The following is a 20,122-nucleotide window of genomic DNA, read 5'->3' as shown; positions in this document are numbered from 1 at the left end:
CCTCTTGTTCTGCTGCCTGAGCGAACACAATTATAGAACTTGAACGGTTTGTTGGCGCGCCTTGGGAGGCGTGTCTCGGTACAAAAAAAAATCATTAACATACAGCTGCTTCTGGTGTTTGGCTCGCCACAGTTGTTCCTGACACACAGCTGCAGGGATAAGGAGACAGATGCTTCATTTGCTCGCACAAATTGCGCTTTCCGCCGCCTAATCGGCAAGCAAAGAGTTCGTCAATAGGCCGTTGATTCGCGGCCGACTTTCGCCTTTTTATTTCATTATTGCATGTATCACGCCGCGCGGGCGTGATTCGGCGGACGCTGCTGAGCAGTGTGTGACTGCAGGAAGCATCCGCGTGGTCTATTTCACGGCGCCTCCTGTCTCACTATGTCGGCATAACGCTTCGTACTGCTGCTATCTGAGTTTGTAGTGATCGTGCGACTCTTCAGACGACACATACCATCGCTTCACCGTCGTTCACTCTGTGGAATGTGGTGCAGTCGCTTATATATTAACTATGTGTGGTCAGTTTCTCGTGCATATTATCAAGAGCTCATATAATATCTATATTACAGGTATTATGAGCTCTTGGTATTTTGCAGGGCCAGATTGGAAAAAAATGCTTTTTATATATAGACATGATTTATTATTACGTCGTCATGTTTTAGTGAAAACCCACTGTTGTACCAACTGAGTGCGGTTTCAGATGTCCGTACTGCTTGGAGGTGCTTGTTACCCAGAAGTGCCGCGTTGTTCGTGTAGGCTCATGTTTGTAGCCCCCCCCCCAGCTCTGCTCGTGGTTTCCTGTCTCCTACCTGAACCTCAGATAACGATCGGGCTTTGTCGTCTTTCTTTGGAGTTAATCAATTGTTATTATAGCTTCCTGCTCAGCTTGAATAAATGTGTATAGGAGCATAAAACAGATAAACCCTCAAGCGATATCCATGCCCACCCATATGGATAGAGAGTGAATAAACTCCGCCTCGTGCTGGTCTGCATTGCGTGTTATCGAACACATCCCACACGCAAGGTGCGCACGGTCCCACAGGCATCTTGGAACGTTTCAATAAGAAAAATATGTTAAATAAACACGGAATGTATTTACTACCAAAGTCTTAATGTGTCTTTACTCCCTTTCGCCTATTATTGCCGATAACTTCCTGTAAATGCCGTTCATATGCTCCTCTGCAACACATGAATACACCGCACGCACGCTGCTGTGCACAAACAACAAGACTAAAGTGAAAAGACTTTGGTAGTAAATACATTCCGTGTTTATTTACCGTTTTTTATTGAAACGTTCCAAGTGCCTGTGCACGGTCCTATATGTGCTCAGATGACTACAATATCATCGTAGTGGTCATGTAAAATATGCTGTTGCGATTTTTGTATGAAAATACGTCACGTACGATATAAATCGTCATTGTTAGAAACTATTTCAATAACTAAGCCCGTGGAATGATAGCGCGAACAATTAAATTATAGCGAAACCGATATATAGCCAAAGCAATTAATTTATAATTATTCACAAAGCGACAGTTGCGACACCTTGCGAGCAAAAATTAGCATGTAAATCTGCTACCCGTAAAACTATAGTCTAGATCAGAGGTTCTTAACCTGTGGTCCATGGACCCCTTTGGGGCCAGTGGATGGGCTTCAGGGGGTCCGTGAACCCCATTGTATGCACAATTTTGTGTTTATGTGCTTATTTGCATATTCTGGGGAGGGGTCCGTAGCATTCACCAGATCCTCAAAGGGGTCAATGACTCAAAAACGGTTAGGAACCACTGGTCTAGATAGTCTTATAGTCAATTGACAGTGAACTTGTGCAACTACCTATAGTACCGTTTTCGTCATGTTCAGATATGTGTGCCCATGGTTGTGATGAACTTTCTGTTCTTCCTGATCAGATAACATATATTATATTGTTGTGTTGTCCGATTCTAAGTCGCTGAATAGAGCCGGCTCACCAGCAGGCTATTACTAAATATTCTTCCTGCTGTCTGTGTCGGGCAACCCGGCCGTTAAATTGAGCGAGCATCCCCTTCGAATGTCCGTGACAGGGAAGTGGCCACCAAGCCGGCTGTTCAATTAAGCGAGCATCCCCCCTCGCTGTGCGCTGCTGGTAAGTGACGACATATAGGCGGTAGCGAGGGAGGAGTCGTCATTCACGGCAGCTGCACATCGCAGCGACAGCACCACTCCAGCTGTCAGGCCGCTCGCCCACTGCTCTGTGTCGCTGATTGGCGCAAACCGGACAGCTGAATGCTATCTCCTACGGTGATAAAAGAGCTATCCGATTTGACACCCTGCAAAACCAAACCTGACTGCAGATTGGAAATTATCACCAGGCTATTCATCTTTTCTCTGCAACTTAGCGACTTTTGCCCTTTGGGGTCTTTGTCGTGCTGTCAGTCATTGCAGTCCGTGCAAGTGACACGAGGGGCGAGGCACATGCATGCCTATAGGTTATCGGTTATAGTAATGGGTGATTGCTGCAGGTTTTTTTTGAGTGGTGGCAAAATATCTGTTGCCTTACCGAGATATATAGCGTTTCGTGTCGTTTAAAAGACGCCTTTCTTGAAAGGCTCTGTATTCAGGCTGTGTATTACCGAGATACGCTTCTTGACTATACCCATACAGACCAAACTGGGCCGTCCTGCCACTGCAATTAAAGGCGAAGAACAGGCTACAAAGAGGTGTTGTGGGACGAGAATATTAGAAAGCAACCTGATATACTAGACCTATTCACAGTGGTAATACTGGCACTGAGGTTTCTGTTTGCACGCAATCGTCTGGCATTCATCTGATGTACCAAGTCGACGTAGTCAAGCGACACTTACAAGATCTAAAAGCTAGACTGAGCTAGCGTTCATAGGTTATTGTAACTGCAGCCTATTATTTCTATTAGTGGCTTATATGCATATTTGCTTGTTACAAACCCGCTCTTTGGCAGGTTGTCAATTAGTAGGCCGGTATATAGAGGTGCGAAAAATAATCATCTGAACTCGGGAAGTTTAACGATATGGGTAAATGTTCATCTGCTCTCCTGTTCTGATTTAGTGCAACCGTCTACATATATTAAGATGCAGATAGCTACCGTGGTTACTGCAATCAAAGCTGCAATTTAGGCAAAGTGTCAAATGGCAACAAATCGCTTGGGTGCAATCAAGAGTAATATCACGCCTATGATGATGACCGTCACAGCTAAGTATGCAGCCATACTCGGTTCATTCACCTTCACCCAGGGAGTGTATAGCCTAGCACGGGAGGCTAGGTACTAATATAGTGCTATCTGTCACAGACGCTTTAGTTATGTCGCGTAAATCTATAATGCTGTCCCGTCTAATGAAATCGCATCTGAAACACAGAGTCGTTTTGTCGTTCGTCGCGATCCGGGATGGATGACATTCTCGGATACACGCAGCCTCCGTGTTCAACAGCTTCCTCGCACAGATGAAGCCATTATTTCTTAGAAATATCTATCGATTATCGAAGTAAAACCCGCTTATGTGGGCGTTTGTTCTCCGCGTCCGCGCGCTGATCACCATAGAAACGCGGCAATGCCTCGCGGACGCGCGCAAACACGTAGCCCATTTACGTGACTGTGTCCTGAGTGGCCTCACCGGTGCTGGAGGACACTCACGCAACTGACGCGATACTTGCCGTGCAACATGCCGAGCTAGAGTAATTGCCAGTCGGGCCAGTCGCGGACTCACGCTCCGTCGTCGGGGAACGTGCGTCACACACGCGCGCATATAACACACGACAAGTAGCTCGCATAACATGTGTGACGAGAGATGTGGTGGCAGCTATAGGGCCTGGCCACGAGTGCGTTCAATGACCTAGTCATGCGTGCCCGTCTAGTAGCTTTTTACGAATTTCGGTGTTTTAGGGTCCCAGAAAATGGAAACATTCGTAAAAGCGTCTATGCAGGCACTCGTGACTAGCTAGGGCCTAGCGCCCGTGACTGGGCTGTTCGTGCCTGCCACGCTTGTGTTTTGAACGCTGGTAGCTACTCTGAAAATGCGATGGTAGTATGAAGAGGTTGGATATAGAACGTACTCGACAGATGTGTTTACAAGTCCTCTAGCTGTTGTCGAAGTCTCGAACTGATCTGGTACATATTCGCCACTTCTATAGTTAATACACTCCCACATGCAATGTCTGGTATACAATGTTTGATATGATACGGCGATATGTATGTTTAACACAACACATTGACATATATTTGTCGCTTATCATTCCCGATACGATTCCAACCTCGTTATACTCCAATTACTTTAGTTTTTTTATTATTAGCAGACATCACGAGACCACTGGGATGCGCAGTGTGTAATCGTACGCCGTTGTCACTCATTATATCGGATACTCTATATACGGATGGACGTCACTCGTGTAGAGGAGTAATACAATTACTCGAAAGAGTAGAAAGAGAGAGAGAGAGAAGCACTCGTGTCGCTGCTGCTGAGTACTGTCGGCTGCCACCTATAGACCACCATCTGTCACCCGCGATCGCTGCTTGTAGCTAGATAGCCGGCTGTCACTGCACTAGATCATGACGGATGTCACCGGTCCAGCTACCTGTATACTAGATCACTGTTATAGCAGCTAGATCACCACTAACCACGGCGTCATCGTCACTAGTCCTCCATCATTGGGGATCGTTATGGATCCTTGCCCCCGATTCAGTGCGATAGCTGACCATGAGACATGACCATGACCGTGGCCATCAGCCGACTGTTGATTGCTGTGTGGAATATGTCGCCTCGTATCATTATCATTACGTGGCGTTTGTATTGTAAAGTGTAGTTAGGTTATTTAGTTATCCAGCCACACGACTGATTCAATCTTACAGCCAGTGACAGCTATATAGTCGGTTATAACGCCGATAACTGTGACAGCTTATGTGACACGTTTACACTTGGGGTTCGCTCCCCACCCCCAAATAATTGCGAGGTGTTATGGTGCCAAAGATCGCAGGAATGGCACCGCGGGTATAAGCCGCCGGGGGAGACTAACGTGTGCACGCGTTTTCACTCACGAAGCGAGGATTCTCGCGTACTATACTCGCTCTCCAATTCCCGCGCCGAGGGCCTGACATGCTCTACTATGTAGGTCGCACGAGAAAGCGCACACAGCATCCGACATCTTCTCTCTTCCGACGCAGCAGCCGTGAATAAGACGTGGTCTATCCCGCGAAAATCCCACCCGCAGTGCTAATGGACCAAAGGAGAAAAAAAAGCACTGCGAATAACTGAATGTTTGCACTTGCCGCTGTTGTGGTTGACGCGAAAATAATCGTGAGAGTAACCAAGGTTGACACAAAACAGCTAAATTGGCGAGCCATTACTCCGGCTGTGTTTCGCGCACGCACGCACGCACGCACGCACGCGGCGAGGGAGCAGCCGCCGTGGCTCGCTCTCTCTATCCGTGCATCGTGTTCACTGCGCGCATCCGCTGCCGTATAAGCTTGGAAGCTGGGGGGTGTTTTAATAATGTTGATACACGAGTGCACAAGAGGCACCGATCGGTCACTTGGGCATTTTAAGTTCATTTTAGGTTTTTCTGCAAGCGTTTGTAGTCCAACCGTGAGTTTTTTTTCAGTAGCTCTTTTGAACAGGCTGGCGCCATTGCGTCTCGTAACTAGCTTGCTTCTTTAGCGGTAATTAAGAGTTACACTAATTGCTGGCGTAGTTAATATGCTAGCATAATGAATGCACTTGTGACCTACATTTGTTCCTCAGTCCACCAATAGATATACGCTAGACATTTTTTCGTCCATAATTTACTTAATTGCATTGGGTGTAACTCAACAGCACCCCCTACACACACACACACACACACACACACACACACACACACACACACGCACACTTTTATTAATCGGCCTCTTTTCTTTAATTTTCATAATCATTATTTATTCTTTAAGAGTCCGTGAATTATTTTTTTAAATAATTTTGCATTTTATATCGATGTTTATATCGATATTTACAGCAGTGCTAGCTAACGTAAGTTTATTGCGCGAATCTTGCGGGAGTAACCATATGGAACTAGTCTGGTTGACACGCAGCTGGGTTGTTGACATTCATGTGTAGGTATCAAGTCATGGATACATATAGATCTTTATACAAGCAACAGCATGATGTTGATGTTAGGCAACCAGTATATTGAATAATACTTTTTATATTCGGAAAAAAACTGAGGAATGGTAGCCCAAGTGTAAAATAACAAATCGCAGTTCTATGTAACCTCTATTGGTAAAAGTATACACAAACTTATACTCTAGAATGATACGATCCCGTCCGAAACCCGAATGGGGAACAAAACAGTTCCGTTAGTATCAGGTTCAATATCGCACCAAGGTAACGCAAGATTTAACAATGCTCTCACGCGTAACGTATAGCGTCTATCGCATATAATAGAGAAAGGGCACCTTTCACAAACATACAGAAACGACACATACACACACACACACACACACATGCACACACACACACACACACACACACGCACGCACGCACGCACGCACGCACGCACGACACACACACACACACACACACACACACACACACACACACACACAATACAAGATGAGAGAGAGAGAGAGGAGAGAGCAGACCGAGAAGAGCGAGAGAGAGAAAGAGAGAGAGAGAGAAAGAGAGAGAAAGAGAGATCTAGAGAGGCAGCGTGATTAATGGAAGGCGTATTGGACAAAATCACTTTAGCAATGATGCACAGGCAAGCATGCAGTACGATAGTGGATGAATCTCTAAAGCACTGCAATTCTGGTACTATCTCGCAGCTTCCCTGGCACTGGCAGCATTCGCATCGTCGTTTTTTTTCCCAACGCCCAATCGCTGAGTTTTTATGATGGGGCTTAATCCCAGCTGCCGTGACTGCCCAAGAAAAACAGTATTACTCGCTCGTGCTTATACACGCAAGTTAGTAATACATGAGCATCCATGGAGGTCTCAGCCGAGCCCTCTGCCGCGGCTATATATAACTGAAACTGTATCCAGTGTGTATGTTTTGATATTCCGTCCCACGCCAGCCTTGGAGGTATAGCTGTAAAAACAATGATGGCCTGATCATCTTGTCATCGAGTTGTGAATAGTAAGCCGAGGTACTCATATACCTAGATATATGCTTCATCCTGTCTTTTAATCCTAGATCAATGAACTCAAAGAGCGAACAGTGTGATTCCTGCAAGTACTCAATTTGTGAAGCTTATTTATCCAGTGGATGCAGTAATTGTACCCGCCTCATTATGTAATTATGTAATAATTTGTAGTAACGTTAATAACGCACGGCTGGTGCAAGGTTACTCTCAAACGGGGGATCTTGTTTTTACTACGCAAATAAAGCTTCGGCATCGGAACTCCATGTCTTTTGTTTATACATATGAGTGGTAAAGTGACAGCACTCGTATACATAAACATTTAGTCTGATCTGTATAAAAGTAAACATTTTTACACCCTTTTTTTGCCAACGTCGAACAAAATCCGGATACAAGCTTACAAGACGATGGCCGATAATGGCCGAAATAAATTAACAGCCCAGAGGCACGAATCTATCCAGAATCCGTAAAAAAAAAACTTTAAATCCGTAGCGGGTGCTCGTAATAGACCGGAATTCTTTGCGAAAAAGAAGCGCTGCCCTCTGGTTGGAAATAATCACCACTTTTCTATCCGTGTGTCACTCGGGCTTCACTTCGTATAAGAAGCGTGTTTACAGCGTTACAGGATGTTTGTGTGCAGACGAAGCGCTGTTTGAGTCATAAGTAAACACGGATGCGTACGTCCTAACCTATAACTCTATGCTATAGCTACACATGGTTTCGTTATCGTATGGCCAGTTACACGGCTCCTGAAGTGGGCGGGGCTTGACTTCGATTTCAGTTTAAAATTGAATTATGAGAAAAATCCGGGATGTGATGCCGAAGTCTTAAAATAGAGTTATTGATGTTCACTTGTTTGGTTTTCTAGAATGAGGGTTGACAGTTTACTGGTGATAAGGATACTGCCGGCTGGTCATGCGTTGCGTAGCGTTGCTTTATTTATTCCGTGTGTACGTTACTGCTGACTTTTAGTGACGAACTTTGATTTAGCTCATCTTAATTTTATGGTGCCACAAAATTGCCGGTACAAATTTATACTCGCGCACAATGTTAGCAGGAGTTAAATCTAGACGGCCCTCTTTCACATCCTGGCCATTATAACCCGATTCCTTTGTGCGCAAGTGCGACGACATCAACATTTACGCCGCAATATCTCCTGATCCGTACTAGGCAGCTCCGTTTATGATTCCTAACTGTCCGCTTCTTTTGTCGCGCGAGATTTACGTTGCTGTTGGGTCGGTCCTTGAGATACACGCACAGCTGCGAGTATGCTGATCTTCCCTATGGGGCAGCTGGCTAATGTCGCCAGCCCAGCCCAGCCGACCAAGCCAGCCATAAAAGCGCAGCCATGAGTGGAGCGTGGATTTCAGGTGCAATTCGAGGTTTCGCTGATCGTAAATCGTCGGCGCTCATTCTGCTCGCTGTGCTAATCGCCGACGACTGCGCGAGTCCGCGCCCGTAAATCACGTCCGAAGTTTGCAAGAGTTACGATCATCGCAAGAAATTTTAACTATCTCGCGTCTGCGTAGTATACAGACCTGGTCGTAGATGTGGGTATGTGTGTGCGTGCGCGCGCGCGCGTGCGTGCGTGCGTGTGTGCGTGCGTGCGTGCGTGCGTGCGTGCGTGCGTGCATGTGTGTGTCTGTGTGTGCGTGCGTGCGTGCGTGCGTGCGTGCGTGTGCGTGTGCGTGTGCGTGTGCGTGTGCGTGTGCTTGTGCGCGCGCGCGCGTGTGCGTGTGTGTGTGTGTATGTATGTGTGTGTGGTCGCGCGCACATGTGTGTGTGCGTGCGTACGTGTATGTGTCTCACGCCCAGCGGCGCTGGCTGCCTCGCGATGACAAGGCTTAGTTATTGCTCTGATCGGCAATGACGCTTGAGATTATAGAGCCTTGTGTTTATAAATAGGGCCATATCTCAGAGGTTGGCGCTGAAGCTTGATTTTCTTCTGCGCAACTCCGAAGCTATTTTATAGCTGTTTTCCTCGAGTCATATTGATTAAGCGCATATATATCATCTGAAATTCTGTGTGGGTTGTTAATGTCAGAGTTTAATTACCGCGGGTGTACAAGAAACCGTGCTGGCAATCACCATAAAATATTAACTAATAAAAAACAAAACTAAAATAGGCCTATCTTCTTTAATCGGCCAAGTCTATACCACGATAGATTTTAGGTGAAATATATCTAGTTTAACAAGCAAGGCATATAAGCGTGACAAGTCGTCATTGTTATTTGTCAATATGTTATCATTTGAGTTAAATCCGGGTATGTAAGTCAATTTGTGAAGCCTTGTACTATCATGATGATGGTCATTAGTATTGCGTTAGGGTTCATTACTACTGGGTACTTTGGGTACTTTACTGTTCTTAACAATTTACTTTGTGTATCTATGTATATATAATATTTGCTTACTTGATGGTGAACTCGGATCTCTTATTTGTATCGGGATTTCATTCAGAGCATTATTCGCGCAGTGTTTTCCATAATTTATTATAATTATCTCAGGATATTTGACCTCGCTCCTGTTATTCGAATGAAGTATCCCCGTACTCGGCGGTACTTAACCTGCTCGTTGCCTCTACACAGGTCAAGGTGCTGCTGCGAATCTGCCCCAACTTGTCCGGCCACCAGAGTGACAACAACGCCGCGTCCTTCATGCAGCTGGACGATCGTAAGAAGCAGGTGACAGTCTACGATCCTTCCAACAGCCACACACTGCCAGCGCACCGGCGCGCAGCCAGCGCCCCAAAGATGTTCGCCTTCGACTCCATCTTCTCTCAGGACGATTCGCAGGTAGGTGCTGTGACGCGCTGTCCTCCCGTGTCGCCAACCTTCCCTTACTGTCGCCTTACTGCGTCGCCCCCTCCCTTGCTACCTCCCATCCTCTGTGGCACACCCTATCTTCAATGATGACCTTTACTCCATTAGCTGCATGTCCCCTCTTTCCCCGTAAGGTCCCCATCTCTGTGCCACCCCTCCCCCATGCTGCCATCTTCCCTTTGCCACCCTGTATTTGATTGAGATAGAAGAACTTCGCCAATCACGTGGATGAACAATTATTTTCATTAAATCAGACACGATGCTATTTCGAAAAATGCTCACATTGGCTAGAGAGAAGATAACGAACTGTAAGAGGATTCATTTCTTTAAACTGCTACTGCTTTTTTTTGCTACGACACATTGTCACTGATTTCTTGGAGCAGGCAATGTGCTTCCGCTCACGTGTTATTTTTTGCTTATTAGCTACATTAGCTTTTAGCTACATTCATCAGTAGACCATATGCACCAAGTTATTTATCTTTTTGCCATTATCTAGACTTATAGTGACTTACGCCATACAGATACATGATCGATAAACTAAGTCAGCTGTGACAAAAACTCTGTTATTAATGACAGATATTAGCAGTGTGACTACATGGTCATCATTAATAAGACCACTGCGTGATAAATTAGAGGGATTTTTTGCTTTGCAATTGCAAACGGGTTTTTATTCCATAATCCCCCTAAATTACTGGATAGGTTGCATGCGGGTCATAACTTTGCATGAAATATTAATAAATCCTGAAGAAGCGTGGTAATGACATTACCCAGCCTTTGTATGCGGATGTTTATGATATATATTCGTTATGATTCACTAGCGTTTATTGTATTATGTGAACATCGGAATGTTGGAAGATGTTGCTTAGGAGTGAAGCTAACTTCAGCAACCTTAGGCTAGGCAATTTCCCAGAAATTACTAATAGAGCGGTTCGATTGGAAGCCTTGTGAAATTACCACGCTGTCTTCCCCCACCCGCCATTTCTCTGGAAACATCAACTAGTAAATTCTAAGATCCTATTGTCGATAGCAAATATAGTAGATATATATATATTTATTTATTTATTTATTTATTTGTTTATTTATTATTTGGCTGCATGCTCAAAACCGATTCATTCTTATTCGGAAGGCTATGCAAATGATTTTCTTGTGTCTCATCAATGTCGCAGTAAGTTGGTGAAATGAACTGACGGATGATGATTTTGCTGCATTCGTATGCACATAACATTTGCACACTTGCGATCTGCGTGGACCTTAATTACCACGCCGTATCTCCGCGCTGAATCCTCTTTGGCCTGATCAGCCCGTATTATATATATATGTATAACACATCGCGCTGCCAATTATATGCAAATAGCCGCATAAATTTACTAGCAGAGTGAATGCCCGCGTAATGAGCTGGCTCCAGCGTAGACTGGGCCTCTACATTTACATAGAAACTCCCCAAGCATTCCCAATCCCCATTCCGTAAAATCGACGTGTCCCATTAGACGCCCGAGTGTTAATCTAAAATTTGCATGAGTAAAAAGTGTGTCGGTTGACTATTAAAATTTTAAAATTCATGATAAACCGTCTTTTGTGTTTTTACTCCTACCTCTTGCTGCCCGTGACCGAACTCTGAAGATATTATGTTACGGTGGGTTGTAATTATCGTGTTTTATTTCTGTTCGCAGAGTGAAATGTGCAGCAGCTCGTTAGCAGACGTTATCCAGTCGGTTGTCAATGGTTACGATGGCTGTCTGTTCTGCTACGGCCATGCCAGGCTAGGTAGGTCATGTCTACGCGCTTACAATGTTTCCCGTGGCGTTTGCAGTTTGCGATTTCATTTATTCATGGGAACTATAATGCCGTGAAAAGTTCGTTCGCGTTCATCTAACGTGCGTGTTAGCGTGTTGTGTCTAGCGTGTTATATTTTAGTACTGAAACGTTCAACGCTCCTCCGTTAGATCGTTTTCTGCACATATCCCAGTGAATAGCGTGCGAGCGTGCATGGGGTAGAATGTATACGTGATGGGCACACAGACGCACGTACGCATACACGCACGCACGCATACACAGCCACATACACATTCACTCAAGCACGCATACACAGCCACATACAAATGCACGCCCGCACGCACGCACGCACGCACGCACGCATACACAGCCAAATACACATGCACGCACGCACGCACGCGTACACAGCCAAATACACATACACATACACGCACGCACGCATACACAGACACATACACATCCACGGACGCACACAAACACACAGCCAAATACACATGCACGGACGCACACACACACACACACACACACACACACACACACACACAGCCAAATACACATGCACGCACGCACACACAGCCACATACACGATATGTGTCGATGCCTCATTACTGCAGCCCACTAGCTCTCCATCATGCTAGTTACATGGGCGGGACATTTCTTCACAAATTAACTTATGCATTATTTATTTGATTATTATTTACTCTGCATGCATCATCACCGCCGTGTCATGCCGCCATCTTTCACTGTTTATCGTCCCGGAGGGCGGAGGCCGACATATAGAATTTTCTGATCCAATTTCTGCGCATTATGCCCAACCCCTTGACAGCAGCAACTTTGTTATCACGGCTGAAAATGCGGTTGATGTCTTTGCGTTGCCTGTTTACGAGATGGGCCTGGCAGTGTGTAAAAGCATTTGCTTGTTACTCGTCTGCACTTATACGTTGATTCGAGGACAGCTATATGCTCGATGTTGGCCTACAAGCGTACTCGTGGCCTATTCGCGTATTCACATATACATGCCGATTTTTGCCTGCGCACAAGGCGGTGAAAGTGCGATGGTATAGATTCTATAATATATTCTTTACGGTCCATATTGAGCAGCCGCAAGTATTGACGGCATAAATGTAGTAGTAGTAGTAAATCAAGTACAGACGGCCACAGCACGCTGGTTGGCGGGCATCCAATTATCCACACAATCGTGTGTCTAGATCTGCTCCACATCTCCTAAATCCGATTAGCAATGATCGTGAGTGATGCACAACTTTCCCCTATTTATACCAGCCATCCATCGTGTAGACACAACTCTCTGCTGGAAGCATGTATCAATCGACAAGTTACAATCTTGTTTTTAAAATGTCCTCGGTATTAAAACCTGGAAGTTCTGTAAATATGTTTTACTGTTTTGTGCTTTAACCTGACTGAATAACTAAACTCACTGATATGATCGATTCCAAAAGACCAGAGCCACTGTGCTGCTATACGCGTACTGTGTTACTTAAATCTGTCCATATAGCCTTTGGGTAAAATTGTCGAGCTTACTCTTACTGGGCGCGTGTCCGTGTGCGTGAGCAATCCCATCTCATCCTCTACAGCTATAGTTACAGCTGCGAGCCTGTGGGGAAGACTCAATTATTCAGTAGCCCTTACAAACTCGTCATGAATATTTAGATGTCATGTGCAATTGACCAGTCATTGACTGTAGCCACCGTAGAGATGAATGGGCAGTCGCAGCTATGCAGCGCTGTCGATTATATTATTATTATCTTTCGATACTCTATAGCTCCACAAATCAATAGGACGCTGCTGCCGATGCAAAACTTTAAAAATGGTAACTCTTTGCGACAATTACGATAGATTATTGCAGTGGATATACCTAGAGTTTGCAAGAGCTTTATTTTGTCGGTGTTTTGGAAGGTTACATATGTAGGGAGCCCTAGCTAAGTCGGTGGCAAATGCTTCAAACGTCTAACTTGACTGTCTTATGAGGATGTTTCGTATAGACGATTCGACGAATAAATGACCCTTTTTCGAACGACAGCTCATGCATCATTGAATTCCCTTTACTATCTTTCTTGTGTTTCCTGAATTGCCTAATATAAACACGAATTTTTGGCATATCCAACTAGATAACAACAAAGGTTCGAAAAAGGGGGCACCGTAACGATTGCGCATGACTTTTCTCATTAGAATTTCTATATTGGGCAGGTAAATCAACTTGTACGCGTTACGGTACGTTGTAGCTATGAAACCCATTTTGTATGATTAAGTGGGCTAATTTATACTGGAAATGTTACGATAATTTTCCAGTACTTACATTTATTTACCGGCGCCTCTAAATTGTTTAATCTACATAACATTTCACACTTAGTTTGCTGCAAGAAGTTTGACATTTAAAATCACAGCGCGCATCTGTCGATTGCTTGCTTCTAATGCCATATTCAACGAGCTTAAGGTAGCCGAAAATTATATAATACATAATTTATAAAATCTCAAAGTAATTTGATAAAAATGCCAATTTTACGCGCGATGTGCTTTGCGGTTGGTTGTAAATGCACTTGCATGGCTCGTATCTACTAAAGAATAACCTGGCAGCTAGGTTACAGTAGAGGCTTGCAGCGTTGCTAGTTGATTCACGTCTCATGTGAAGGTTTGTATTACTCGGTTGGCAGAGGAATATAAAAGAAATAGTCAAACCAACTTACTCAACGTCGGATGCTTGTTTCAAGTTCAACTGAATTCAAATCTTCAAGGCATCCGTGATGGCCGAGTGTTGCGGTGCAGACGTGTAGGAACGTGTAGTTATTCGACCCTAATAGAAGTTTTCCAGCATGTGCTGGCTATATCTTTATGTAGGAATACCAAAATTTGATGTTGCATACAAAGAATGGAACTCATCTGCGTCACTGGACAGCTGAGATTCGATAGCCCTTGTGATATTAGAGAAGTGTGTTTCACGCTGCAGAGGGGCAGATGGCTAACTATGACTGACATTTATTATCACCCACATTGAGCACCGCGCACAATAGGTCGTAAGACGAGTGTGACAAATTTTCTGGACGGCCCACCCGCCAGCTTGTTGAGTACTGACCAGGACTATAGTATATAGTCGCATTTTTATTAGAACATTTTCACTGTTCTACTTACATCATCACTACATCATTTATTCCATGTTATCAGACTAGAAAAACACGTCTTTACCAAATGGCTGATTGTGTCACAGATGTTTAATGATTGATGGAGGTATAATTCAAAGACTAATTAATATCTATCTATCTAGAGGGTTCCGTAGTACTCATTAACAATTGCGTGAATATTTCAGTGAGATCTTTTTTCTTTATTATATTATTATAATATTATGCTATTTATATTATGGCAAGTAAAACTGTTTGAAATTTAGTGTAATTTTACAGAATGGAAATATTATTTCATATATAGCTGGCTGACTTTATCAATTGCACGAGTAGTGATGGCCAAGTGTTCTTAAGAGGCTAATTAATTAACAGCCGTGCAGTGAGCTCCTCTTCGGTTAATTAGTTAAGCAGTCGATCTTCATGTCATGCAAGATTTGATAGAACGCAAAACCTGTCAAATAACGAATGAAAGGTTCGTTAAGTAGGCGAATGATTTTTGTTCAACATTTTCAAACAGGGCTTAATTTTTCACGTTTAAGCACAATAATAAAAACCCATTTATCGCCGAAATCGGCATATAGACGCTTAGCTGTCAGTTTAGCTTCGGACATTACACATCACGATACATACATTGCTTGAGATGCGACAGACCGAACATATATTTCCAGTATTCTACTCCTCCGCGGTAAAGCTATTTGTTATGCATCGGCGGCGTACGCCATGAATATTCATCGAGCTGCTTATAAAATTTGCACTTAGAAGCAAGGTGGTAGTCACGCGGCTGCGTAACAACACATCACGCGAGGGTCTCCCTGCCCTGCTACCGCTGACACGCCGCCTGATCGAACCATCTTGGACGTGGTAGCAATCAAGCCTGAGCCGCCCCCTAATCTTCCACGAAGTGTTAATTAGGCGGATTAATTAAGGATGTCAACGATCGGTCGATGGCTTCAAAGGCCATTGTCAGCCGAGCTGAGTTTTTACGGGCGGCGGCTTAATCTTTGTAATCGGTACCCTAATGCGGAAGGGGCACTCCTCCTATTGAAATTTAAGCATACACCAGAGGCATTCCTGAATAGTTGTGCGCAGCAAAACGCTAGTGATAATTTATGTCCGTTCTCATTCGACTGCCAATTTGGTTTCATCGCCGAAAATCATCATGCACATAATGTCTGCTTTATGAATTTTGTAAAAGATCTTCACACTGGTTTTCCATGAGGACTAGCAAATTAATAATTCTCCATGGTTTAAAATAAGATGGTCGTTGTCTGGTAATCAGGATTCACAATCTGATAAATGCGTTGTGTGCAGTTGCCGAGAATTCTCATTACAATTTGGCGGATTGTTTCGTAATAACAACAGGGTACGCTATAACATTTCGTCATGCTTACTGATGGGTCACTGGTAATGAAGTGGTGCCAAATAGATTGTAGCCCACGGCCAGTAGTGACCACGTATTGATTTATATATCGATCTGTTATGCTCGGTGGTCACTTTCGCCTCGAAATTCCGATCTTTTACATGCTGCCTTGTTTATCTCTCTATAAGGGCTATCGTTTATCGCCGAGAACTTTGCCGAAATGTCAACGCTTCTTATTTTCTTGTAGGTAAAACGTACACGATGGTGGGCAGAGACGAGTCTCCGCAGACCCTCGGCATCATTCCCTGCGCCATCAGTTGGCTATTCAAGCTGATTAATGAACAGAAGCAGAGGCTGGGAACGAGGTTCTCAGTGCGAGTGTCCGCCGTCGAGGTGACTGGTCGCAACGAGACATTGAGCGACCTGTTGGCTGAGCAGGCTACGAGTAAGATATCTAACTTTCACGTAGAGATTTCATGTAGAAGTGCGCATTTGCTCACACGCATGTAAACACACGTACACGCACGCACACACGCACGCACGCACGCACGCACGCACGCACGCTCTCTAGTTTCGGTAGAGTGCGCAAATATGATCGATTCTGGAGCTCGTTGTAAGAAATATTTCTACATCATGCAAGAGTGACATTGTAGCTTGTACTACGTTGTGTATCCGGGACAAGACAATTATATGCACATGGTTGACACAATAATCGTCTATATAGTTTCAAATATATTATACATCATATATTAGCACATCATATTTCTATAGTACATCATATTCATACATATATAGCACCGATATAGTTCAGCATTTAGTAGTGCTAGTACAGTCCACTTACAGTCGATTTTGTTGTCCCGCCAGCACGAAACAATGCAATTAGCTAGCAGATAAGAGTGTACGGGTTTCATCAGTGCTAGTTGCCCTTAATAAATAAACCAAGATTTTCATCAAAATGCAATTAACTTACTCTGGGTAATCAATTTTCCCGTATTCTGTCAACAAGCAGGCCTATAACTGCGTTGTATTTTGGATCAAATGTATGATAGGTCTTTCCTTCTTTCATCTGATATTATCAGGAGTGCCATCATTATAGATATTTATCATGACAATTCATGATATTATACTTGTGTGAATGTTATTAGAGAGTTAACTTCCAAGAAAAGTTACTGACGTAGTTATCATTGTTTTGTCTCTGTTTAGTCAAATGTAATTTGGGATCTGCTCTTTTTCCTAACGACCAATAATTGTGGTATTCACCTATGCACGTAGTCATGTTGTTGGTTACATATATACATGTATAATGATACGTGCGATGTTAGTAACAATAGATTGCGTGTAGATAGAAAGCTAAAATCAGTGCGAACATGCAAACCCCCATCTTCTGACATAATTTGATCGAAATCGCTGTTCTAACGCGCATTCTTCAGTTTCAAGAATTTACGCTAAAGAAGCGACTTTTGATTCACGATGCGGGTTATATATAGAAGTTTTACTGCTCTCAACCGGCGCGCGTGGAGGGAGGTTGCCTGCGAGTAAAGCTAATGAGATTATTGTTGTGGCATGTGCTTCCTGTCTGACCGGGGTAAAATTCAGCAAAGAGCCAGCTTCTGGAAGATGCACACAGCACCTGGCTCTCTAGGCGCGCGTGCTGCTCTTCTGGGCCAGAAGTCCGCGCAACATCCCCATCGCAGACTCCTAGTGTTTGTCCCACAGCGATTAACCTCTGACTCGTGCGCAGAAGCCAGTTACAGCTCTGCTGCAGCAGAGTACCAGGTTTAGTGTAGCTATTGCCTGCAGTGAAAGGCCACACGCACGCACGAGTAACCCGACATTGTTTGCCATTCGATTCGCGCTTGTTTACAATGAACACATCCTAGAAAATCTCTCAGGAACTTGTAGCTAGTTTTTGGTTCGAGCTTACCAAAATACACATTGCCCGAAATGGTAAGAGATTGGCGTTCTGTTTCCACTCATATATGGGGTTTCACTCGTGCTTGCGGTGTTGTGGAAAAGCGATAGCGCAACGAATTATGCTAACACGCAGTATTAGTAGTATTGCACTGACATCTACTCGAGATTGATGGTTTAGCTAGGATGTAGGAGTCCGGACAGAAATAGAATCAATTATGGCCATGCTGCCTAGCTGTGTGTGATTCGGTAATCCGTCGTAAGGATATTGATAGAATTATCTGGCGTGCAAATTCGACAAATGACTCTGTTCATCTTATCATAAAGTTGAGGAAGTGTTCAATTGTGTATGAATTGAAAACTCTGTCTGTCTCAGCGTAATGTCATTTTATGAAAACACGAACACAAGCTTCTCACATTTACACGTGTAGTTGAATGCAATCGGCGCTAATGTAGCCATAATATGCCACTATGTACTCATTGGCCAGTTAATGTGCGACATCTTGGACTGTGACGATCAATCATGATCACATATTGCGTTGTCACATTATAGGCTTATCAGAAAACAGTAGCGGCGTGTCTCCCGGTATGTACCTGAGAGAGGATCCACTGTGTGGCACTCAGCTGCAGAATCAGAGTGAATTACGCGCTCCCACAGCAGAGAAGGCGAACTACTATGTCGACGCTGCGCTAGCAGCCAGAGCAAAAGGTAAACGCAGCAATTAAGCCGTATATATTTAGGTTATATAGGTTTTATATAGGTTATATAATATAGGTATTATATAAGTAGTATATATAGGTTTATAAAAAAATAGATGACGACGTGAATATATAGGCCTACATTGAAACGTGAACATACTTCGATCTAACCAACTCGTAGCACATATAATTAATTAGGCGTCTTCCTAATAGTCACTAATTCATTAAGGGTATTTGTAGCTAAAATATTGTTGCCTGTAGTAATAAATTATCCGTAGTGTTGTATTCTTATTACTGAGAAAGCAATTCGAGGTTGGCATAAAAAAAATTCTGGTTGAATATATTTATCGTGCTGAGTCATCGTATTGCCGAATTGAGTAGAAGTGTTAGCTGTAATAAATGTGTGAGAGCTGAGTATGTAAGCATTTTATAGCCGTGCTGGGAAAGCATTGCAGTAGTTACGATTTGTTGTAGTTGTTGGCCTTTACCAGAGTCGGCGTGAATTGAATTCATTTGTCGCGAATAATCCAATTACTTCATGCTACTAAATTATGTACAATTGTTGGTTTTATAGTAAGATTATATTGGACATCCATTTGTTTTCAGACACAGAAGACGAGGGCAGGAATTCTCACATGCTGTTCACACTCAATGTGTATCAGTACAGAGTGGACAAGAGCTGCAAGGGCGGAGGTAAAACGAGTAATCAAAAACTCTTTTCAAATAAACGAAAAGTGGTCGGCTTATAGCGGAGGACATAAAACAACATTGTCAGTAGTAAAAATAACAATAAAAATACAAACATGCACTAACATTTATCGAACACCTACAATAACATACATCTGGTCATGTCATCGGGAGTGTCGTAATATAGTCTATATGTGTCATGTCTATATTATGACACTACTGATATCATCATTTGATCATAGGAAAAGGTCGAATACATATATTTCGTCAGAAGCAATTTCTATTAGCGCAGGACTGGCTGCTATTATCGATGTTTTGAAACATGATGAGTGCGTCGCATGCACCATGCCAGCGCTGTTTAGTGCTAGTCCACAAAGCCATGGCTAAACTGAGAGCAGCTAGCCCTCCAGGCAATCCAGATGACCACGGTGCACATGTGCGAGCATGCAGCTGGACATATCTAGTCTAATAATACTGAATTCAAATGATAATTCGAGAAGATACTTTAAAATTCGAGATTATGATATAATAATATTAATTCTAAGGCATTATATATATATATGTATATATATATATATATATATATATATATATATATATATATATATATATATATATATATATA

The 20,122-nt window shown here is 43.5% G+C and overlaps 1 protein-coding gene across 1 annotated transcript in view; it reads left to right on the top strand.

The window, feature by feature from the left end:
- LOC106821393 (kinesin-like protein KIF26B) overlaps nucleotides 1-20,122 on the top strand; it is a 58,511-nt gene that overhangs the window by 27,307 nt on the left and 11,082 nt on the right. The window contains exons 3-7 of the mRNA XM_014826162.1: nucleotides 9,703-9,909; nucleotides 11,607-11,700; nucleotides 16,448-16,645; nucleotides 18,665-18,820; nucleotides 19,417-19,503. Of these exons, the coding sequence (XP_014681648.1) occupies nucleotides 9,703-9,909; nucleotides 11,607-11,700; nucleotides 16,448-16,645; nucleotides 18,665-18,820; nucleotides 19,417-19,503 (742 nt within the window). The remainder of the gene's footprint in view (nucleotides 1-9,702; nucleotides 9,910-11,606; nucleotides 11,701-16,447; nucleotides 16,646-18,664; nucleotides 18,821-19,416; nucleotides 19,504-20,122) is intronic.

The sequence above is a fragment of the Priapulus caudatus genome, unplaced genomic scaffold, assembly GCF_000485595.1.
Source record: "Priapulus caudatus unplaced genomic scaffold, Priapulus_caudatus-5.0.1 Scaffold71, whole genome shotgun sequence".
NCBI lineage: Eukaryota > Metazoa > Priapulida > Priapulimorpha > Priapulimorphida > Priapulidae > Priapulus > Priapulus caudatus.
This window is presented reverse-complemented; position numbering and strand designations above follow the sequence as displayed.